The sequence below is a fragment of the Pygocentrus nattereri genome, chromosome 23, assembly GCF_015220715.1.
Source record: "Pygocentrus nattereri isolate fPygNat1 chromosome 23, fPygNat1.pri, whole genome shotgun sequence".
Lineage (NCBI taxonomy): Eukaryota > Metazoa > Chordata > Actinopteri > Characiformes > Serrasalmidae > Pygocentrus > Pygocentrus nattereri.
Genome location: NC_051233.1, coordinates 18,419,620 through 18,438,941, shown reverse-complemented (window position 1 = coordinate 18,438,941; position 19,322 = coordinate 18,419,620). Strand labels below are relative to the sequence as shown.

The following is a 19,322-nucleotide window of genomic DNA, read 5'->3' as shown; positions in this document are numbered from 1 at the left end:
TGTGTTGAAACATACCTAGAATAGTGCATCAGGGACCCAGGTAAACATCTGCTGATGCCTCTGAATTCTGTGCTTGCTGCAGAAACCATGAGGGAGTGGTGGCCCAGCAGCAGAAAGACTGAAAGAACGCCACTTAACTCTCAAAGGCTGCGTTCACACTTGCATTGCCTAAAAGTGTAAATAGCCCCACCCGCTACCATTGCCGACCGTTATAGAAACATTACTGCAAACGATGCCTTGTATTCAAGCAACATTCAATGTGATCTCGTCACCACTATTGTTGATCAATAGCTTTTCAAATGATTGCCACATTGATACATTTTGGAACCATCATGAGAGTTGGAGTGGAGTTGAGGAACCAGATGAAGGTAACATATGTGACACCCCTGGAGCAGCTGAGGGTTCAGTGCCTTGTTCAAAGGCACAATGGCAAGACAACAGAAACTTGAACTGAGTTTCTATTAGGACAGCGCTCCTGGTCCCAAACCAAATCAAAAACCCTCTGGCTCAGTCATGCTTTGGTTCCTGGTGTGAAGCAGGGATGCACAATTATGGGAACTGTAGGCCAGTGCTGCAAGCCAGCATTTTTAATGTACATATCTATTAATCCTGATACCTAAATGTTAATTTAAAAAATATGTGAATTGAGAGTATATCCATTTGTATTAGTGTTACAGACAATTTTATATCTATAAAGACATTTATTTCCCAGAAGTGTACAAATAAACTTAAATAGTTTAAAATAAATAAAACACAGGCATTTCAACATGGCAGCCTAATGTATATTAATGTTCTGTTCTTTCAGAGGACAAATACATACAAATACGTCATCAAATATTGGCATGGAAATTATTATCTGCTGGTACCAGTAGGATTCCAATGTCAAGCCTAGGAATCCCAGTTAACCCTTTCAAGTTAGTAAAGTCATGTCTTATATACAGGTTTTATAACAATTATTAGTGCTGGGCAATATATTGTCCCTCCTGGTACAGGTATTGTACATTAACACTTATTTTCAGTTAGCAGTATTAATAAATAACAAAAACCTGCAGTTTATGGTAATACTGGAAGCTTCAAAGTGATTTGAAATAATGGTTCAAAATGTGCAAAAATAAATAAATAGTACATTTACAACACTGTGTGAGGTTTCCTTCAGCATATTTTTATAGATGAAAACAGAACAAAATAGTCTAATCAAACTATGTAAGGTTTGTACAACATTTCTTTAATATACTCTACAAGTACTCAAGCATGGGGTTCTACACTTAACACAAATGTACTGCCCAGTACTAGTAGTTGGTTTATACACTTATTACTACAATGCAGCAATTCAGTAATAAGTAATACAATACTACTTATTACTGAAGAATATGCCTGCAGTTTAAGGCTTATAAGAACAGCAGGACAGCACTTCCAACAGAGCTGTTCTCCATCAGTTATTGCAAACTGTCCTACTGTCTTAGCATTGCATTTGTAGCATAACATAAGTGAGGAACCATCCTGAAATATTTCATTACCACAAAATACCTGTGTGCATTTCTGGTTACTAATGTGTTTTTGTTGTAAATGCGAGTCATTCTTATCATCATGCTACACTGTTTTGTCCTAAAATGAGAACTGTAACACATGCAGAAAGTACACGTACTGCCTTTAACACCATAAAATGAAAAACAATCTACATATCTTTTTTCTTGCTCTGTTCTCTTCTGGACACATACTCCTAATGAATGACTATTCCACTGCCTTATCACCATTCTAGTTTGGTCTGAGACAGTTCCCCTCACATGTGTATTGATTTCTTCCCTTGCAATGCATAGCTAAGAGATGGGTGCTCCTGATCCTAGGTATTGTTAAGATGCAGAGCTGGTAGCTCCAGCACTTTGCCTGTGGTTGCACACTGGAGATCTGAGAGAGAGAGAGAGAGAGAGAGAGAGAGAGAGAGAGAGAGAGAGAAAGAGAGAGAGCTCCACACGATCTGCTGGATCTGCATGATTCACCCACTAATGCTAGAGAGGTTTCATTAGTTACGGAGAGCAGCAAAGCAGTGTGAGAAAAACTGCTACAGTGACATAGTGCAGTAGTTCCTGTTTATAAACCTACTTAGGCTATTAGTTTTGCAAAAATAAGGTAAAGCTGACATAATGTGGGGTTAAGCAAAACAACTTTTAGCAGCAGAGTTATCAAGGAAGTAGCTAGTATCTAATTATCTGAACATGTATGTAAAATATAACTTCTATGGATTTCTAATGACTTTCTTTGCATTTTGAATGATGCTTAAAATGAAAATAGCAGCCTTATCTTCTATATTGATATCTGCACTATCGTGTTATTACATGTTAGTATATAAAAAGATTTAACCACTGTGTAATAATGCTGAATATAATGCCATATTGGTTTGACTGCGTTCATTGATGAGTGGATAAGTACTTTAATTCAAAGCAGAGATGGCATATTGGTATCAGTGGGTATTGGGACGATATCAGCAGAAAAAGCTGGACGATACTGGAGGGAAAAAAATTATGAATAAGATCCAACAGTTAATAAAATCCAGTCCTGTTACAAATTTAATCCATTGGGTGATGTGTTGCTTTTATCTGTGTAATTCCTCCTGTGGGCTAGATGTTTGAGTAGTTTGAGCATGATAGGTTACTTTTAGATGCTCATTTTAAGTGATGTGCTTCTATTACAATAGCTCCATTATAAAGTTTCATTGTTTTTTAAAGAAGAAATGTCAGACTGATGTCACCATTAGATGACACACGTTTTAATACTGGCATCAGTAAATAAAAAGTGCTATCATGTCATCTCAAATTCAAAGTGAATAAAATGAGGGAGTTTGTATACATAGTATACTACTTTTCAATGTTTATATCTAAGTTATATCTGAATTCCTTTAATATGTCATTATTAATGATGTAGAATAAGAGCAGGAGGTAACAGTGATTACTTTCACTCTAAAATTTCTGTGCTACAATACAGTCTCTCTCACAATTTACATGTAATGTGTCAGCATGTCCATGTAGTCCATGCTAACAATTAAAATGAGTACTTTTGGTAGATAACATACAAAACATGAAGATTTCAGTACGTTGTAGGCTACATACTGTGGAATACCTTGTAGAGAAAACTTAACGTTACAACATATATCTGACTTCCTTTAATATGCGCAAGTAGTGCACTGAACATAAAAATATGTTTTCTGCCTCTCCCTTTACATTTAGTTCCATTTAATCAAAATTAGTGTGCAGACACTGGTCAAACTGCATTAAACTGTTCCCTACCCAACATGTGTGCTCGAAGAGACAACCGGGTCCTCAACAGTCTCAGCGCCTCATGAGAACATTCCAGTTTGCTAAAGTCAGTTTGGAATTTGAATAGCACAGAAGAACCGCCTCGCTCTGATTGGCCGGATTCGGTGCGGGTGGACGGGACTTGCCTGCCACTTACTGGCGCTTTCGCCCGCTGATTGGACGACGGCGAAGTGGGCGGGGGACGGCGTTGCCGTATAAATACTATGGCAACGGGTTTGAAGCTAAATGCTCGCTGGCGCCTTTCGCTCGCACTGGAAGCGACGAGCGCGGTTCAATGTTTCTCCACGGAGTGCAGTACTCAAACCTTTGCCCCTGGCCGAAACACCGTGATTTCGACTGAGCTGAGCGCTTTTCCTCGGGAGTAAGGAGGCGTCGGAGGGCAAAAGAAGAAGCAGCCAGCCCCCGAGACCATGATCAGCGCGGCGGAGTGCGCGGTGGACGCGCAGAGTCTCATCTCCATCTCGCTGCGTAAGATCCACAACTCGCGGACGCAGCGCGGCGGCATCAAGCTGCACAAGAACCTGCTGGTGTCCTACGTGCTGAGGAACGCGCGGCAAGTCTATATGAACGAGAAGTACGCCGAAATCTACAGGATGCAGCAGTATGAGGAGGTGATGACCGTGTGCAACGAGATCCAGGAGCTCGACCCGCTCGACGTAGTGGCCGCCGCCGACGAGTGCGAGGAAGTGGGAGCCGCCGAGCAGCAGTGCTGCGCAGGCGGCATGGCGAGTGAGCCGCCGAGCCTGTGCGGAGCGCAGCCGTGCTCTCCCCCCTCCACGCCCGAGGAGGCGTGCAAGCCGTCCGAGGCTCTTTTCTACCGGAGCTGCTGCGCGGAACCTTACCCACTGCCGCCGTCCCCATCGCCGTGCGATTTCTCGCCGGCGCACTGCAACAAGACGACCGTGCTGGACCTGGACACGCACGTAGTCACCACGGTGGAGAACGGCTGCTTGCACCAGGACTGTTGCACGCCGCTGCAGCCGTGCAGCAGCCCGGCTAAAAAGCGCAAAGTGTCGGACTACAGCTGCTGCTACTACGCGCCCGAGCTGGAGGACATTTCGGCGGAGCCCGCGCCGTGCAAGCGAGCCAAGCTCGAGGACTGCTGCTCGGACTGCTTGGACACGGCCAACATCTCCAACCTGATCTCCATATTCGGCTCGGGTTTCTCGGGACTCGTGAGCAGGCAGGCGGACTTGGAGCAGGCGTTTAACGGCCAGTTTTGCAGCAAGCAAGCGCTGGCTAGTTTAGGCGCCTGGACGAGAGCCATCGTAGCTTTTTGACCCCGCGTGTGGTGAAGAGAGAGTGAGAGACAAAAACACAGCCCCGGACTCGAAGACAAACGCTTTATGAAATTGTACAAAAGTCTAAGACACAGATCGACTTTATTTTTGCAGCAAGATGTTATTTAAACGTGTTTTTGTTTGTTTTTAAGTCACGGTTTAGTTTCGTTTCAATGCTAGGAAGAGGGAAGGAGCCGAAGAGTGGTTTGTAGCCTGAGTTAGCTAACCTACCACTTGGGATGTGTCCTTTTAAAGCAGACAATGTTAACATGATTTTTTTTAACCTTACTGAAATAATCTTAACGAAGTTGAATTTCGTTGCCTTAAAGCCCCCCCTCCCCCAGAAAACGCGAACTGCTAGCTAGCTGTCACCACGAAACATGGGCAAGTCTGAATGTGTTTGCTAGTGGATTGTTTCTTTCTGGTTTTTCTGCTCTTTTCAGTTTCACTCACAAGGAACTTTCACAAAGATCTCGTAAAATAACATTACCCATGTCATGTTTGAAATGATCCAAACTAAATCAGCTTAACTTTGCACGTTCTCAGTCACGTTAGAGTGGTATGTAATACTTTTATTAGGCTACATTTACCATCCAGCACGACTTTGTCGAACTTACTGCTCACAGGAAAAACACCATGTGAAGCTCCAGAGGACTGGCATATTTCCGACTACATCTTTAATATCATGTAAGGCAATCGTGTAGGCTAATGAAGGTGCAATATTTGAACTCCCTCTCTTTCTGTCTGGCTTGTTGTCTTCTCTGTATCTTGAAGTGGCCTGGTGCGTTTTGTTGACTGCACTGACTTAAAGCACCAGTTTCCTCTCCAGCGTGTGTGTAGTCCACCTATGCCAGTCGCCTCATCACATTGAACGTTGGGGGCCATGATTTAACACTACAACTCCCAGAATGCACGACGGAATTTAATCAGCCAGGTGTTTGGGTTTATGATTTTGTTTCGTTGTTGACTGTTTGGTCTCCAGAGCGTTAGCATTTCCCTTCCTTTTACTCTCTTAAAAGTTGATTAAGCCTTCACAGTAATTCATGATGCCAGCATTTGCTTGGTTTTGTGGGTTTGATTTTATTTTCTACAATGTTAGACCTTTTGTTCTAAAAAGGCAATCTCATAAGTTAGCCATAAGTCCTCACATTATATAAGCACTATGTGTACTGAATTAAAGACGTTTTCAGACGTACTCTCCATATTTTGTTGGTATTCTTGTATTTTTGTGCATATTAAATTGTATATCACCGGGTAAAACTGTTTTAGAAAGTATTTGTTTAAAATTTATAACCTTAATAAAAAATGAATTTCATTTCTGGTGACTTGTGTTCTTCCTTCTTGTCCTCACTTTACTACTAAAGCAGTGGATTCATAGCAAGCTTCAAGAGTTTTGGGCCACCTCACTGCAGATCCTCACCACAACACTTTTGTTATACACCTGACAGCTAACACACCACTACATGACAGTAAACTTTGCATCCAGAGACAAAATAGTACTTCATAGTTGCTTCATAGGCCTACTGCAACAGCTGCTGCAGTGCTTTCATTGGTAGTTAACATTTGCCACGTTGATCTATGGTTGTGTACACTTGAAAATGAATAAAGTAATAGCACTGTATAAAAAGAACATAAAAACACCTGATAAAGTTGTAAGAAGGCCACATGGGCTTTACCACACTATGAAGGATGTGTGACCTACTCCAATCAGACTAATACTTGACTAGTTTTGTACACCTCTGAACATTACCTTACCCCTTCATCAGTGTCGGCCTTCTGGGGTCCTGCTGATTTTGAACCTTTAATGTTTAGCAGCCTGTCAAAACTTTTCGAACAGACCTCACAAGCAAGTAGAGAAGAGATATTTTGAAGCCACAAGATGCAAAGCAAACACTAGAATTCAGTACAACTGAAGCACAGAAACTGTGAGATGGACAGTGCTGCATGCTGTACTTTCTAACCAGTGCTGTACTGGGCGCTGCTGTGAGCCCTTGTGTTTTTTTTTTTTAGCCAGGCACTTTTGCAAAAAAACTCGCAGGCTGTGTTATCTCTGCTGTGTGCCACATGGTGGTGTTCTTCAAAATCGATGAATGGAGGTATTAGAGCGCCTATGGAGCGGCACCTCGGGCTGACCTCGGATCCGTTTGCTCCCCCATAACCACCCCCACCCCTCCCCATCCTCCTCCTCCTCCATCTCCAGCTGAAACCTCTCGACTCCTCTCAATTTGAGCTGCAGCAGCAGCGTCGAGCACAGGGGGCTGCACCTACTCCGACCAGGCTGTTATAAAAAATAACTTAAACCAAAAAATGCAGGTAAATTGGGCGACATTAAAAAGATAGCCGGAGCTTTAGGCTTTAAATCGTACATAAACAGCGTCGTATCGAGTGTGTGTGCGTGTGTTTTTTGCGGGGGACGGGACGAATGTGTTTTGAGTGTCGTATAATCTGGCAAGGTTAAGTTATAAACAGGTTACTGTTTCGGGAAAGGAGATTAGAATGACGTAATTGCGTCGAGGAGACGTTTCGTTTCCACGTTTGCTCGCACGATTATAAACGTACATCGTCGCGCAGTAAACATTCACACAAACAGCTGACTTTAATTTAAAGGCGTTTCGTGAGTTTTTGTAGGGAATAGTTTTATTATTCTGGAAAATTGTATTCGTCGTACACAAGTGGCTTACGTTCAGCCGTGTGTGGCGAGCTCCCCCCTGTGGCCGTAGATGGGACTGTTTCAAAAACGAATCAGTTCCTTGTAGACGGCTTGTTTTTCAGCAAAGGGACCAAACTCTTTCTACGTTTTGCACCTAAGCAGGATAAAAATCCTAATATTTTAAAGTGAGTGTGAATAAAACCTTATGTATTTAACCACTCGCCAACCCAACAGCCCTCTGGCGCATAAAGGTGATTTCACTGACACCTTAAAACTCACATATTTTGAAGTGGAATTTAACTTTAAACGTCTGATTCTTCTTAAAACCAGAGACACGCCAGTCTTATTTTATCAGGGGTGTGAGTGTGGAGCCCTGCGGTTGAATACAACGGAGCAGGGGGAGGGAAGAGGGGGGAGGGGTGAAATGGCTGAATTAAATCGTTTGCCTTTATCCAAATTAGTCAGCAAAAGCTGAGCTGATACCCACTCTAGTGGGAACACAGGCCAGCATCAACAGTGACTGGGCAGATGCTCAAAGGGCCATAAAAATAGAACATGCTTCATGATCCACCTCTTCATGATAAAACAACAAAAATTCAGACTCCACCAAATCAAGTACAGTGAAGGGAAAAACTGTAACCAAGGTATATGAAAGTACTCTTCATAACTTCGAATAATAATTGGAAATGACCAAATAAAAGTGAATACTACCTCTTTTTTCATAATCTAGTCGCCGAGATGTAGACAGTCATTCAGAGAAGCCTGATGTGACCTGTGCCTAGGGGTTGTTGTGTCTTCAGCGTGAATATAGCCATTTTTCACAATGGAGCTTTCAGAGGCATTAAAAGAGAATTCCACCGATTTATCAAAATGTCTGTGAAATTAAATGATTAAGATGCAATAAAGTCATTCGGAGTAGTTTGATATGAAATGCTCCATTCTAGAGAAACTTGCCAAGTCATAATTTTCACAGTGGTGGAACCAGACGTCTGAAGAATTTTACACCTTTAAAAGGTCCCACACAAAAAGTTTTTACATGAAATGGCCACAAATATGCTGCTTGATATATTGTTTTACAATATATTTGAGATAAGATTTTGGCCTGAAACACTTTAAAAAATACATTCATGGTGGAAAAGTATCCTCAAAGAAAATTTGTTTGACATACTATTATTTTAACAATAGCAACATTACATATAAAAAGAAATACTCAGAAGCCATGTGTAATTCACTGATGGTTTTGGATAGTAATTAAAACTGCTATATTTGTTATGTAGACATTGTGACCCTTGGTTCCCAAGACCACCACTGTAGAGTCTGAAACTTTCTCTAGAATGAAGCTTTTCACATCAAACAACTCTGAAGGTTTTTTTATTTACAGCTCAGCCACTGAATTAAAAGTGGAATCCCCCTTAAAATGCTTCAGACATCTGGTTCCTATCAGCAGTGTTGTCAGTTGTTTAGCTTGTCGAGAACAGTGCATTTCATATCGAAGTTTTTTTGAAAAATCAGTGGAATTCCCCTTTAAGGAGTTTTGTACCTTGTGGTTTCCAAATTGAGATGAAAAAAAAAAAAAGCTGTCAACTTTTTTTAATGCCTTAGAGTTCAGGAGTCCAGCTTGTTACAAGAATGAAAAAAGACAACGACGAGGCCTCCAGTCAGAATTATTTTCTCATATTTTTCAGTGAAAGAAATGGTAACAAGGGTATTGCGTCAGAACTAGACAACGGGTTACGCAGGAAAACAAGTGCCTTGGTAGAAATTTCTTTTCTAGACAGTAGTGTTATCATAACCCTAGACTAGCTACAAGATGTACAAGATGTACAAGGAGTACTTTACGCTACATACTATCAGTACAGGAAATATAGCTATAGCTCTTAGTATTTCACTTAGTAAACGTTCGCATTATGATGTTAAACATTGTCCAGCAGGAACCTCTGCCTTGCAGGTGTATAGTTCTGCCTTAAGTCATCCAGAAAATGCACGAGTTATTCTTTTGCCTTTAATCAATGGTCAGTTCCTGACCACAGAGTCTCTCTCAACCTAGTGGTAATGCTGATGTGTAAAAAGACAGCAACACTGATGTGCCTGATCTCGTACCAGCACTACATATACTACACTTTGTGTCACTTTAAATGAATCCATACAAATAACATCTGGTCCAAAAAAAACAAAAACAAACAAAAAAAACATCAAATATGCCATAAGTTTTGCACTTTTGGTCACAATGAATGATCTCCCCATGCATTAAAATGTGCAGAAGTGTGTTCACTGCAGGAGATGTGTTAACTTATTTTCACTTAGAAAACTGACACTGTACAGTTAACTGTACAGAGATGTAATGTCAGTGAGTGGAAATACAATGAAGTGGACATTGAATTGTTCCAACTCGTTATGAATGATGGGGTGGCTATACTTTGTCCGTTCAAGGCTTAATATGAACTTTGATGAAAGGTCCATCTGTGCTGAACTCTTAGATTACCTTAAAACCAATTATTTACACATTAAATCTGGATGCAATTCACCCTCCTTTAGTGCAATAATGTATGTGAACCCAATTTTTACACCATGTTGAGTTTTTCCATGGAAGACTATGGCAACAAGATGGGTTTTCATTTATCGCACCTTTTTTTTTTCTTTCGGGGGTTCTACATTAAAGGTACAGCCAAAGCACTCAGCTGTAATAATTCAAACTTTGCAAGAAATAAACATTACAAACATGTAAAACTAAAGGCAGGTTATTAATGCCATACAGTGACAAAATGACACATGAGCATAACATACGTACATTCACAGCAAATACAGGCTTCAGCAAGTGGTGTACAAGTCAATAAAGCCATACAAATCACAAAACTGTCCTTTTGAGACAGATGTGCGTGCACACCCACACAATTCATCCATTTGTCAATGATCATTATACACTCTAAATGGGGAAAATTGACAAAGTGCCTGTTTCTTCCACATCAAGACCAAAACCAAGCCTTTACTTATCCTTTCAGGCTAGCTCTACTCTTCATATGTACATTTACATAAATAAATAAGAACGCTGGAGATCAGGAATCAGCACATGAGTCTTATTGCGCCATGGACTATACTTAGGCCTAGAACAGAGCACTGTGATTTTTTTTAGAGGGGGGAGGGAGGACTCTGTTTCCAGCCTGCAGGGAAATTCAGAAATTTCAGCAAAACAAATTCCATCATTAGGGTGGCAGCCATGCTAACTTGGTGTTAGAAGTAGGATTTGGACTGTAGGCACATGTATTAATTCTGAACAATGGGTAAATATTGGGGCTTGATGATTGTGGCTAGGGGGATTCAGTGGTTTACTCAGGGGCTTGAGTTTTGGTTGTGCTCTTTGATTGGGTCTTCCTGCTGCCATTCATGGTTTCACAGACTGGATGGAAAGCAGACTGCCGAACTTGAAGTGCTGGATGACGGGGAACTTTTCTAGACACTGCAGAATTGGAAAGGCAGAAAGATAGAGAGAGAAAAAACAGGCCATTACTTACATTTTCTTATACTTTAGAAGTCACATATACTAGCAGCAATCAGGAAGGAATGTTGTAATTCAACACAAATATTTTTTTTCTCTCATAGCTCACTCAAACAAGCAGAAATATTCAGTCAAAACTGCAGGTTCTGAACGTTCAATCTACACCACACTTGTGTTTGTGAGAAGAATAGAAGATATATTTAATTATAATTTGATTTTGATGAAAAGGTCAGTGTCAATACAGACTGTATGTACAATGTAAATGTAATTCAATATTTAACTACACAATTCATGAGGGTGTAAAATGATGTCAGAATCATAGTGGTATCGGCAATTTCCTTAAAAAAATTTTTTTTTAAAAAATGACATTTTATGTTGTATTTACTGTACACTGGAAAAGCAGAATATTAAGGTGATACTCTGTGCAATTTTACTGTAATTGTAACCTTAATGTTTACAGTGTTGGCAGATATGTCCATGAAATATATTGGATATCAGCCCACAATTCCTGTAATGTTGCATCCCTAGTAGTAATTCTGTAATTACTCTTCTTCTTCTTCTTCCGGCTGCTCCCTTTAGAGGTCGCCACAGCGGATCATCTGCCTCCATCTTGCCCTATCCACTGCCTCCTCTACTTTTACACCAACCATCTCCATGTCCACCTTCACTACATCCATAAACCTCTGAGGTCTACCTCTTCTCCTTCTACCCGGCAGCTCCATCTCCAACATTCTTTGACCAATATATCCACTATTCCTCCTCAACACATGTCCAAACCATCTCAACCTGGCCTCTCTGGCTTTATCTCCAAACTGCTCCACCTTCAGTGTCCCTCTGATCTGCTCATTTCTAATCTTGTCCATCCTTGTCACTCCCAACGAAAATCTCTGCATCTTCATCTCCGCCACCTCCAGCTCAGCCTCCTGTCTTTTAGACAGAGCCACAGTCTCCAAACCATACATCATAGCAGGACGCACTACTGTCTTGTAAACCTTCCCTTTCACTCTTGCTGCTATCCTTCTGTTACACATCATTCCCGACACCCGTATCCACCCAGGCCTGAGCCTTTGCCTTTGCCACCATTCTTTTAGCTATGCGACTAGCCTCACAGTACTCCTGCCTACTTCCTTCATCTCTCTGGTTATCCCACTTTTTCTTAGCTGCCTTCTTCTTCTGAATACTCTCCTGGACTTCCTCATTCCACCACCAACTTTCCTTGTCTTCTTTCCTCTGACCAGACAAAACACCCAACACATTTTTGCCAGTTTCTCTCACCACCTTAGCTGTAGTTTCCCTTTCTTCAGGTAGCTCCTCACTGCCCCCAAGAGCCTGTTGCAATTTTTCCCTGAACTGCATGCAACCATCCTCCTCCTTCAGCTTCCACCATCTAATCTTTGGCTCTGTCTTCACTCTCTTCCTCTTCTTTGTTTCAAATCTCATTCTATAGACAACCACCCTATGCTGCCTTGCTACACTTTGCCCTGGTACCACTTTACAATCTCCAATCTCCTTTAGGTGGCATCTCCTGGTAAGGATATAATCCACCTGTGTGCACCTGCCTCCACTCTTGTATGTCACCCTGTGTTCTTCCCTCTTCTGAAAATACGTGTTCACCACAGCCATTTCCATTCTCTTTGCAAAATCTACAACCATCTGACCTTCCGCATTTCTGAATTTCACACCATACACACCCAGCACCTCTTCATCCCCTCTGTTCCCTTCACCAACATGTCCATTGAAGTCTGCACCAATCACTAATCTCTCCTCTCTAGGGACACAATCTTTCACTTCATCCATCTAACTCCAAAATTCCTCTTTCTCCTCTAACTGACAACCAACCTGTGGTGCATATGAACTGACCACATTCAAAATTACACCATCAACCTCCAACTTCAGGCTCATGATCCTGTCTGACACTCTCTTTACATCCAGAACACGTTTCCCAAGCTGTTCCTTTAGGATTATCCCTACTCCATTTCTCTTCCTCTCTACACCATGATAGAACAGTTTGAATCCACCTCCAATGTTCCTGGCCTTGCTTCCTTTCCATCTGGTCTCCTGGACACACAGAATATCTACCTTCCTTCTCTCCATCATGTCTGCAAGCTCTCTGCCTTTACCAGTCATTGTCCCTATGTTCAGAGTCCCTACTTTAACCTCCACACTCCTGCCTTTCCTTCTCTCTCGCTGCCTTCTAACCCGCCTTCCTCCTCTCCTCTTTGATGGTCTTCAACCTACAGTAATCCAATTTCCACCGGCACCCTGCTGGTCAACAGCACCGGAGGCAGTCATTGTTAACCTGGGCCTTGACCGATCCGGTATGGCAATCATATTTGTGATCCGCATGATAGTTTTGGCACAAGTTTTACGCCGGATGCCCTTCCTGATGCAACCCTCACCATTTATCCAGGCTTGGGACCGGCACCAGAAGTACACAAACTACACCCCTAATGGCTGGTTTAATTCTGTAATTACTCAATTACTATGAATAGCATTATATAATAAAAGCACTTAAAAGTCTCAACTTTTAAACGTTAAACACTTTGTTCACTGTGAGAAAAACGGTGATTAGCTTTAATACGTCACATCTTGAAAGGCAGTATCAACGCCCCCTTTAACCAAGATAATTGATAATTGCAGACACACTGAAATTGGGTTACACTGACTTAACCATGTTCGGATTTAAATTAAGTTTTAAGATAAAAAAAAAAATAAATTAAAAAAAAGTCCACTTTGCCAACATTGATGATGTATCCGCTGGGGGGAAATGACATAGCATCACACAGCTACCCATTCAGTACATTTAAAGCCATGTCCCACTCCCGCACATCCTGTTCACGTGGCCTTGACTGCAACCAGTGAATCAAGTGTATGGAATGTGTTTCCTGTTAGTGGGGAATTAACGTTTGCTCCTTTGGTAAAGCATTACATGTTATCTATTTTCTTGAAACTGTAAATATTATCGGAGACCATAGAGAGAGAACAGCACAAATTTGGGCTAATATTAAGAGGCTGAAGGGGTTTTGTACCTCAAAAACATATCTGGACTACTAGAATGTTTACAGAACAAAAGATGTATTTGCATTTTCCAAAAATGTGGATTCTTATGGACATCAGCAGTACTGTGTTGGTCAGAGAACACTATATTGTTTAATATATCAGTATTTAATTAGTCTATTCTGTAATTTTGTGTACCCTACTGTCACAAAAATGTGCACCGTAATGTGTCACTGGCTTTATTTGACCCTCCAAAAGGATACAAACATTCACACAAGCAACAACCCAAACACTCATTAGCTACCTTACAAATTTGTCTTATGTGCATCTAAAATGGCAAAAGGAGATTAGATGTAACATAATCCACTTGCATAGGGGAAACGGGAAGGGGAAAGTGAAAGAAAAACGGAAAAAGAGAAGTTTCCAAAACTGGAGTTCAAAATATGATTATGAGACACTTTTGCTTCAGACCTGGAAAAAGAAAAACACAAATGTTTCTGTCCATTTTTCCCACTGTGAGAACACAACTCAATCCTATGGGCCTGAAAGAATGTGAAGCTCTCAAGAAGAGCTGTTAGTGAGAATAGGAGACAACAAAACTGGACATTTGAGGTGCAGAGTAAGGGTTTACAAACCGATAAGTCTAAATTTGAATTTGAAAATAATTTATTGGAAGTAGCAGAAGGCAGTATGCAGGCTGGTGAAGCAATGAAAGACTGTTCAAACTATGTCTGGAGGTGGTGCTTTGTTTTTGATTGAAGGCATCCTGAATGCTGATAAGTACAAACAAAATTTTAATATGCAAAACATTCTCATCAAGCAACGAAGCTGCTGCTGTTCTCAGAACAATAGACTGAATACTTGAGAGCCCAGACCTCAAAATCAATGCATGTGCTTGACGCTACTTGGATTGTGAGAAGCACAGAACGCAGCCAACTTCTTAGACTGAACTTTAGAGATGTTTACTGGTTATGCTTAGTTGTTGATTTGTCAAATTTCTGTTTCCTGCATTGTTTCGTGAAGTCAAAAACAAATAACTTGTACTTAATGGCTGTTTTGACTGGAAATTACATAAATAAGGTAGTCCCTGACTTTTGCACTGTACTTTATTCAAATTAGCAATAAAGGTTTCAAGCCCCCTGAGGTTCATCATTATGTTGGCTCAAAAGTATAGTGTATTGTGCAAAAATAGATGCCGTAAAAAGTAAGCAGAATTTCAAAAAGTAACTGACATCTCGGTTGAAATAACAATAAAGATGGCACAGGTTTTGATTCCATACTTCTCTGTGCACTCCTGCCACTTATCTGAACTAGATGGCAACTGTAAACGCTGCACTTCCTTGGAGGGCTGTAAATGGTTAAAGCTAAACACACTCACAAACATAATAATTAATGTATTAATTCTAAAGTTATGGCCCATATAACTGGCTTTACATAACATTTCCTCAGATGACCTACGACATTACCATAGTGTTGTATATATTATATACTAAGCGTTAAGTAGGGATTGACCTATATATATATATATATATATATATATATATATATATATATATATATATATATTTGGGGCCAATACTGATAACAATAATCAATTTATCAAAGGACATCGATAAACGACAATTGGAGTCGATATCAATTTACCATGAATTTTATGTTTGTAGTGTAAGAAATTACAAGAATGCAATTCTTAGAACTTACATTAAGTAACCATTAGAATATTACAAGCAATAAAGAGTTTTAGGCAGGTACAAAATGGTAACTTTTTGGTAACATTTGGCAAGTTATCTTTAAGATGATAACCAGATAAAATAAAGAACTTGAATAGCGCTTGATGACATTAAATAGTCCCTGACATTTGTAAGAAAAATGGAGCTCAAAAAAAGGGATGAGATGAACAGTAGTTGCATGCGTTGAATACATAAAAGGTATACTGCACTGTATGATTCGATGGAAATGGCCTGTTCAGTCCAAGCACAGTAGTGAAGGTAATGTTAGCAAGCTGCAGCTGTCTGTACTTTAAAATAGCACAAATAGAAATTAAGTTGACCAGAATTTACATGTAACTTTATCAAAAGTAAAACAATGTTACAAATAATTTACTGCTTTCTGGAGGCTGGTCTGCACAATTAGCAATCACCCAGTGAAGTTCTGTTGTAGCCATCACACTTTCTGAACACGTTGAAACTACTACAGAATACAGTACAGGTGGGGGGAAATTCGATTCTTAGATGCATCGCGATTTGGACGTGAACGATTCTCAATCGATTCACAAATGTCAAAAATCAATTTTCTAAATTTTATTTTATAATGTAATGTTGACGGAACGCAAAAGGCGGAACTTGAAAGTGCAGAAGTGCAGCGCCCAGACACTCTGTGATGTGCACATAACAAAAACACATCTGGAAGTGCAAGTAATTCAACCACCACCCTCTGCATTAAAAAAGTAGGTTAGGTCAGGAGTTGACAACCCAAATGTTAAGAAGAGCCATATTCAACAGAAATCAAACCACCTTGGAAGCCACAACATTTAATGTACAATATGTCTCAGTATGTGCTGATGTCCTAGTATAGGCTAAAAATATAAACAAAAACGCAGATTTACTTTGCTCTGCTTTAAGCTTTAGCTATAAATGCATTCTTTCCATCTCCGCCAGAAAACTTTTCCTTAAACAGTTTCTTATAAAATGTCTCTCAATGTTCGACTGTTTTATGAGGCTGAAGTCAGCTTCTCTTTCTCTAGCTTCTTGTTCGAATTTTCTTGCTCCACCTTAAATTCTGCTTGAGGCACCAGAATGTAAATGCGGCACCCTTTAAAGTGTAACGGGACAATTCTAACAAGAAGCTGACTTCATCTTCACAACTTCTTAGTGTTTGACAGTCTCTCACTCCAGGTTTAAAGCTCCAGGAAACCAACTGCGCAGATTATAAATGTGAATAAGTCCATTTGTCTCCAAATGTTCATCTTAAATCTCTTTCTTTGCCTTTTCGTTAGCTACTGGCCAGGTGAGATTGCGTTGCTGTGTGATATACAGTCTGCATGCCAGTTCTAGGTCCTTGAGAACCAGGGCTTTCCTACTATGCTGTACACTTTTAAACCAAGATGCAGCATCCAGTCTCAAAGATAATTTAGCGACACAGCGATCCCCACACTCTACGAGACCAAAAAGTTACAAAATAAAAACAAAAAAAAATGTATAAAAGAAAACGGATAGAACAGCTGTAACATGTGCTGTATCAACATCTACTGCCACTGGATCTTACGTCACCGTAACAGTGCATTTTTTCGCAGATGAGTGGCAGCCTGTGTCTCGTGCTCCAAACAAGAGCAGTGAATGAGAGCCTTCTAGTTTACTTGCCACATGACTTCCAAAGATATTGGAAGTAAATTCATTATGGATCATTACAAATACTTTGCTTTAAAAGTACCAAGTCCTCACACAGTGAAAAAAAAGAAATTCTGTATATAAAAAAAGATGTATTGATATTCATTTTATAATCATATCGCAGCCCTTTGAACTGTAATCGAATCAAATCGTGAGCTGCCAAGATATTTCCACTCCTAGAATATACCGTCTACTCCCACACACAGAAACCTCATTCTCACCAAACACATGATGTTATGGTTAGGGCTCGAGCTGCATACACAAGTCATGTTTCTTTGGCTAGAGTGAGTGAATTTTACATGGCCGAGTGTATTGAGCATTTTGCCAACCACATTGTTCAACTGGGACATTTTTACCTTTCCTCTTGCTGTGAGAGCGAAGCAGGTGCTCCTTCATTTCCTCCTGCATGTCCCACAAAACCAAAAAGCACTTTTGAATGGATTTACTCTAAGAGGGGGTGGGACATGTAAACAAACTGTAGAAGCGCTGGTTGGTTGTATTTGATCATCTACATTTCAAGCAATCAAGTAAGACTGTGGGCAGAGCACTGAGTTAAATTTTTTTATTGTGGTCAAATATTTGCAAAAATAAAAAAAGCACTTTTATTGGTAAGGAAGCTAGTTCATATGCCGATTCCAATAACTGGCAAAACGCTGAATATCAGCTTCAAGTATCGTCAAAGACGATCACTGAATAAATTGTTGTATGCAAAATTTTACACATTTTATTGATGTTCTAAATGAAAATTTATACACATCCTCTACACAGAACACACTTTGGGACATTTAAATACATAATTACTATTCATTTGCTTAACATTTAATTTAACATATTGGAAAAAATAACATTTAGCTTTTTTCAGTATGTAAAACAACCAACCAAAAAACTGCACTAAAATTTTTGTAAAAATGCTATTTCAATTAATTCCCTGTAGAGGATGTGCTTATTTACATTCAGAATATCAATTAACATGCTATTAGACAAGAAATATTCAAACTTTTGCATATGGTCCTCGGTTAATAAAGTCATCAATGACCACATGCTCCTGCATGAACAAAAACTAGGCCGCAAAACTATAAAGAGGAATTATTGGCTGTATTTCCAATATGGGACCAACAATAATAATTCAATGTTCTTATCGGTAAATAATTTATCAGGGGCCGATTTATCACACACCCTGAGTTTTATTCATTCATTATTCACATCTTTCACATTTCTGCAACATAAACCACAAGATACATTTTCAGAGCCTTAAATTCAGCTTAAGTAATAGTCAGCCTCAAGACACTGAAGACTGCAGTGCTAAAGCAGCTGAAGAGGGAATGCAAGGGTGTGTGTGTGTGTGTGTGTGTGTGTGTGTGTGTGTGTTGGCTATGTGGGGGTGGGGAGGTTTGTAGACAGACTGGCCCCTCAGCCAGCTCTCTGCTGAGGGAGGGGAGGGACCAAAAGGCCTTCTCTCTCAACAACACAGGATGTGGCTCTGGAAGAGGGGGTGGGGCTTTACACACACAAATGCACACACACCAAATCATTTGCTTAACCCTTTCTTACTCAACACTGAAAGCACTAAAACTTTACAGGGTGTCTGGATTTAACTCAGCTAAAAGTTTTCTTCCACACCTCCCAACATTCATAATAAAACAGCCCTAAGGAAGTGCAATGAGCCATACAATCCTAATTCTACCGTGTTTCCACAAATACAACTTCTCCGAAATTACGCTGCGACTTCTCCAAGAGGAACATGCCTGAGTCTTACTGCTAGTAAGCACACTACATATCTTTGCTGTCGTATCAACACCCCGTAATGCCATTTTGTCATTTGTTTACAAGTGTTTTTACACTGTTTGAAAATGCCAGCTGCCCTTTACTACTCTACTAGATAAATGTGTTATTACAGGAATAATTTCATGTTACAACAAAATTAAATACATGTTTTTATAAATAAAAAGAAAGTAGTGGGCAGTATGGTCAAACTAAATTCCAATGTAACATTTCTGGCAGTGGTTTATTATTCTGCCAGTCTCTTCAAATATCTTTCAACACAAAATAATAACAGAAATACACAATACGTAAATAAATCTACGGCACTAGTGTATGCAATGGCTTTTCTGGGCCCAGTGAATATTGTTATATTTTGCCAGTCATTTTTCTGTGTTCCAATATTGTTAAATAATGACAGATCGTCTAGTATGTGCATCCCAAATC

At 40.1% G+C, this 19,322-nt stretch overlaps 2 protein-coding genes across 3 annotated transcripts in view; one reads left to right on the top strand and one right to left on the bottom strand.

Annotated features, from left to right (window-relative positions):
* The first annotated feature begins 3,543 nt into the window (after nt 1-3,543).
* Nucleotides 3,544-5,906, top strand: ier5l (immediate early response 5-like). Its single transcript, XM_017697843.2, has one exon. It carries the CDS (start codon nt 3,722-3,724, stop codon nt 4,589-4,591), a length of 870 nt encoding a protein of 289 aa, XP_017553332.1. The 5' UTR covers nt 3,544-3,721; the 3' UTR covers nt 4,592-5,906.
* Nucleotides 5,907-8,899: 2,993 nt separating this feature from the next.
* ptpa (protein phosphatase 2 phosphatase activator) overlaps nt 8,900-19,322 on the bottom strand; it is a 29,259-nt gene continuing 18,836 nt past the window's right edge. Inside the window, exon 10 of one of the 2 annotated variants that reach the window (XM_017697830.2) lies at nt 8,900-10,695. In XM_017697830.2, coding sequence (XP_017553319.1) covers nt 10,621-10,695 — 75 coding nt within the window. In that variant the 3' untranslated portion in view covers nt 8,900-10,620. The remainder of the gene's footprint in view (nt 10,696-19,322) is intronic. The other variant, XM_037533436.1, reaches the window with a different exon arrangement.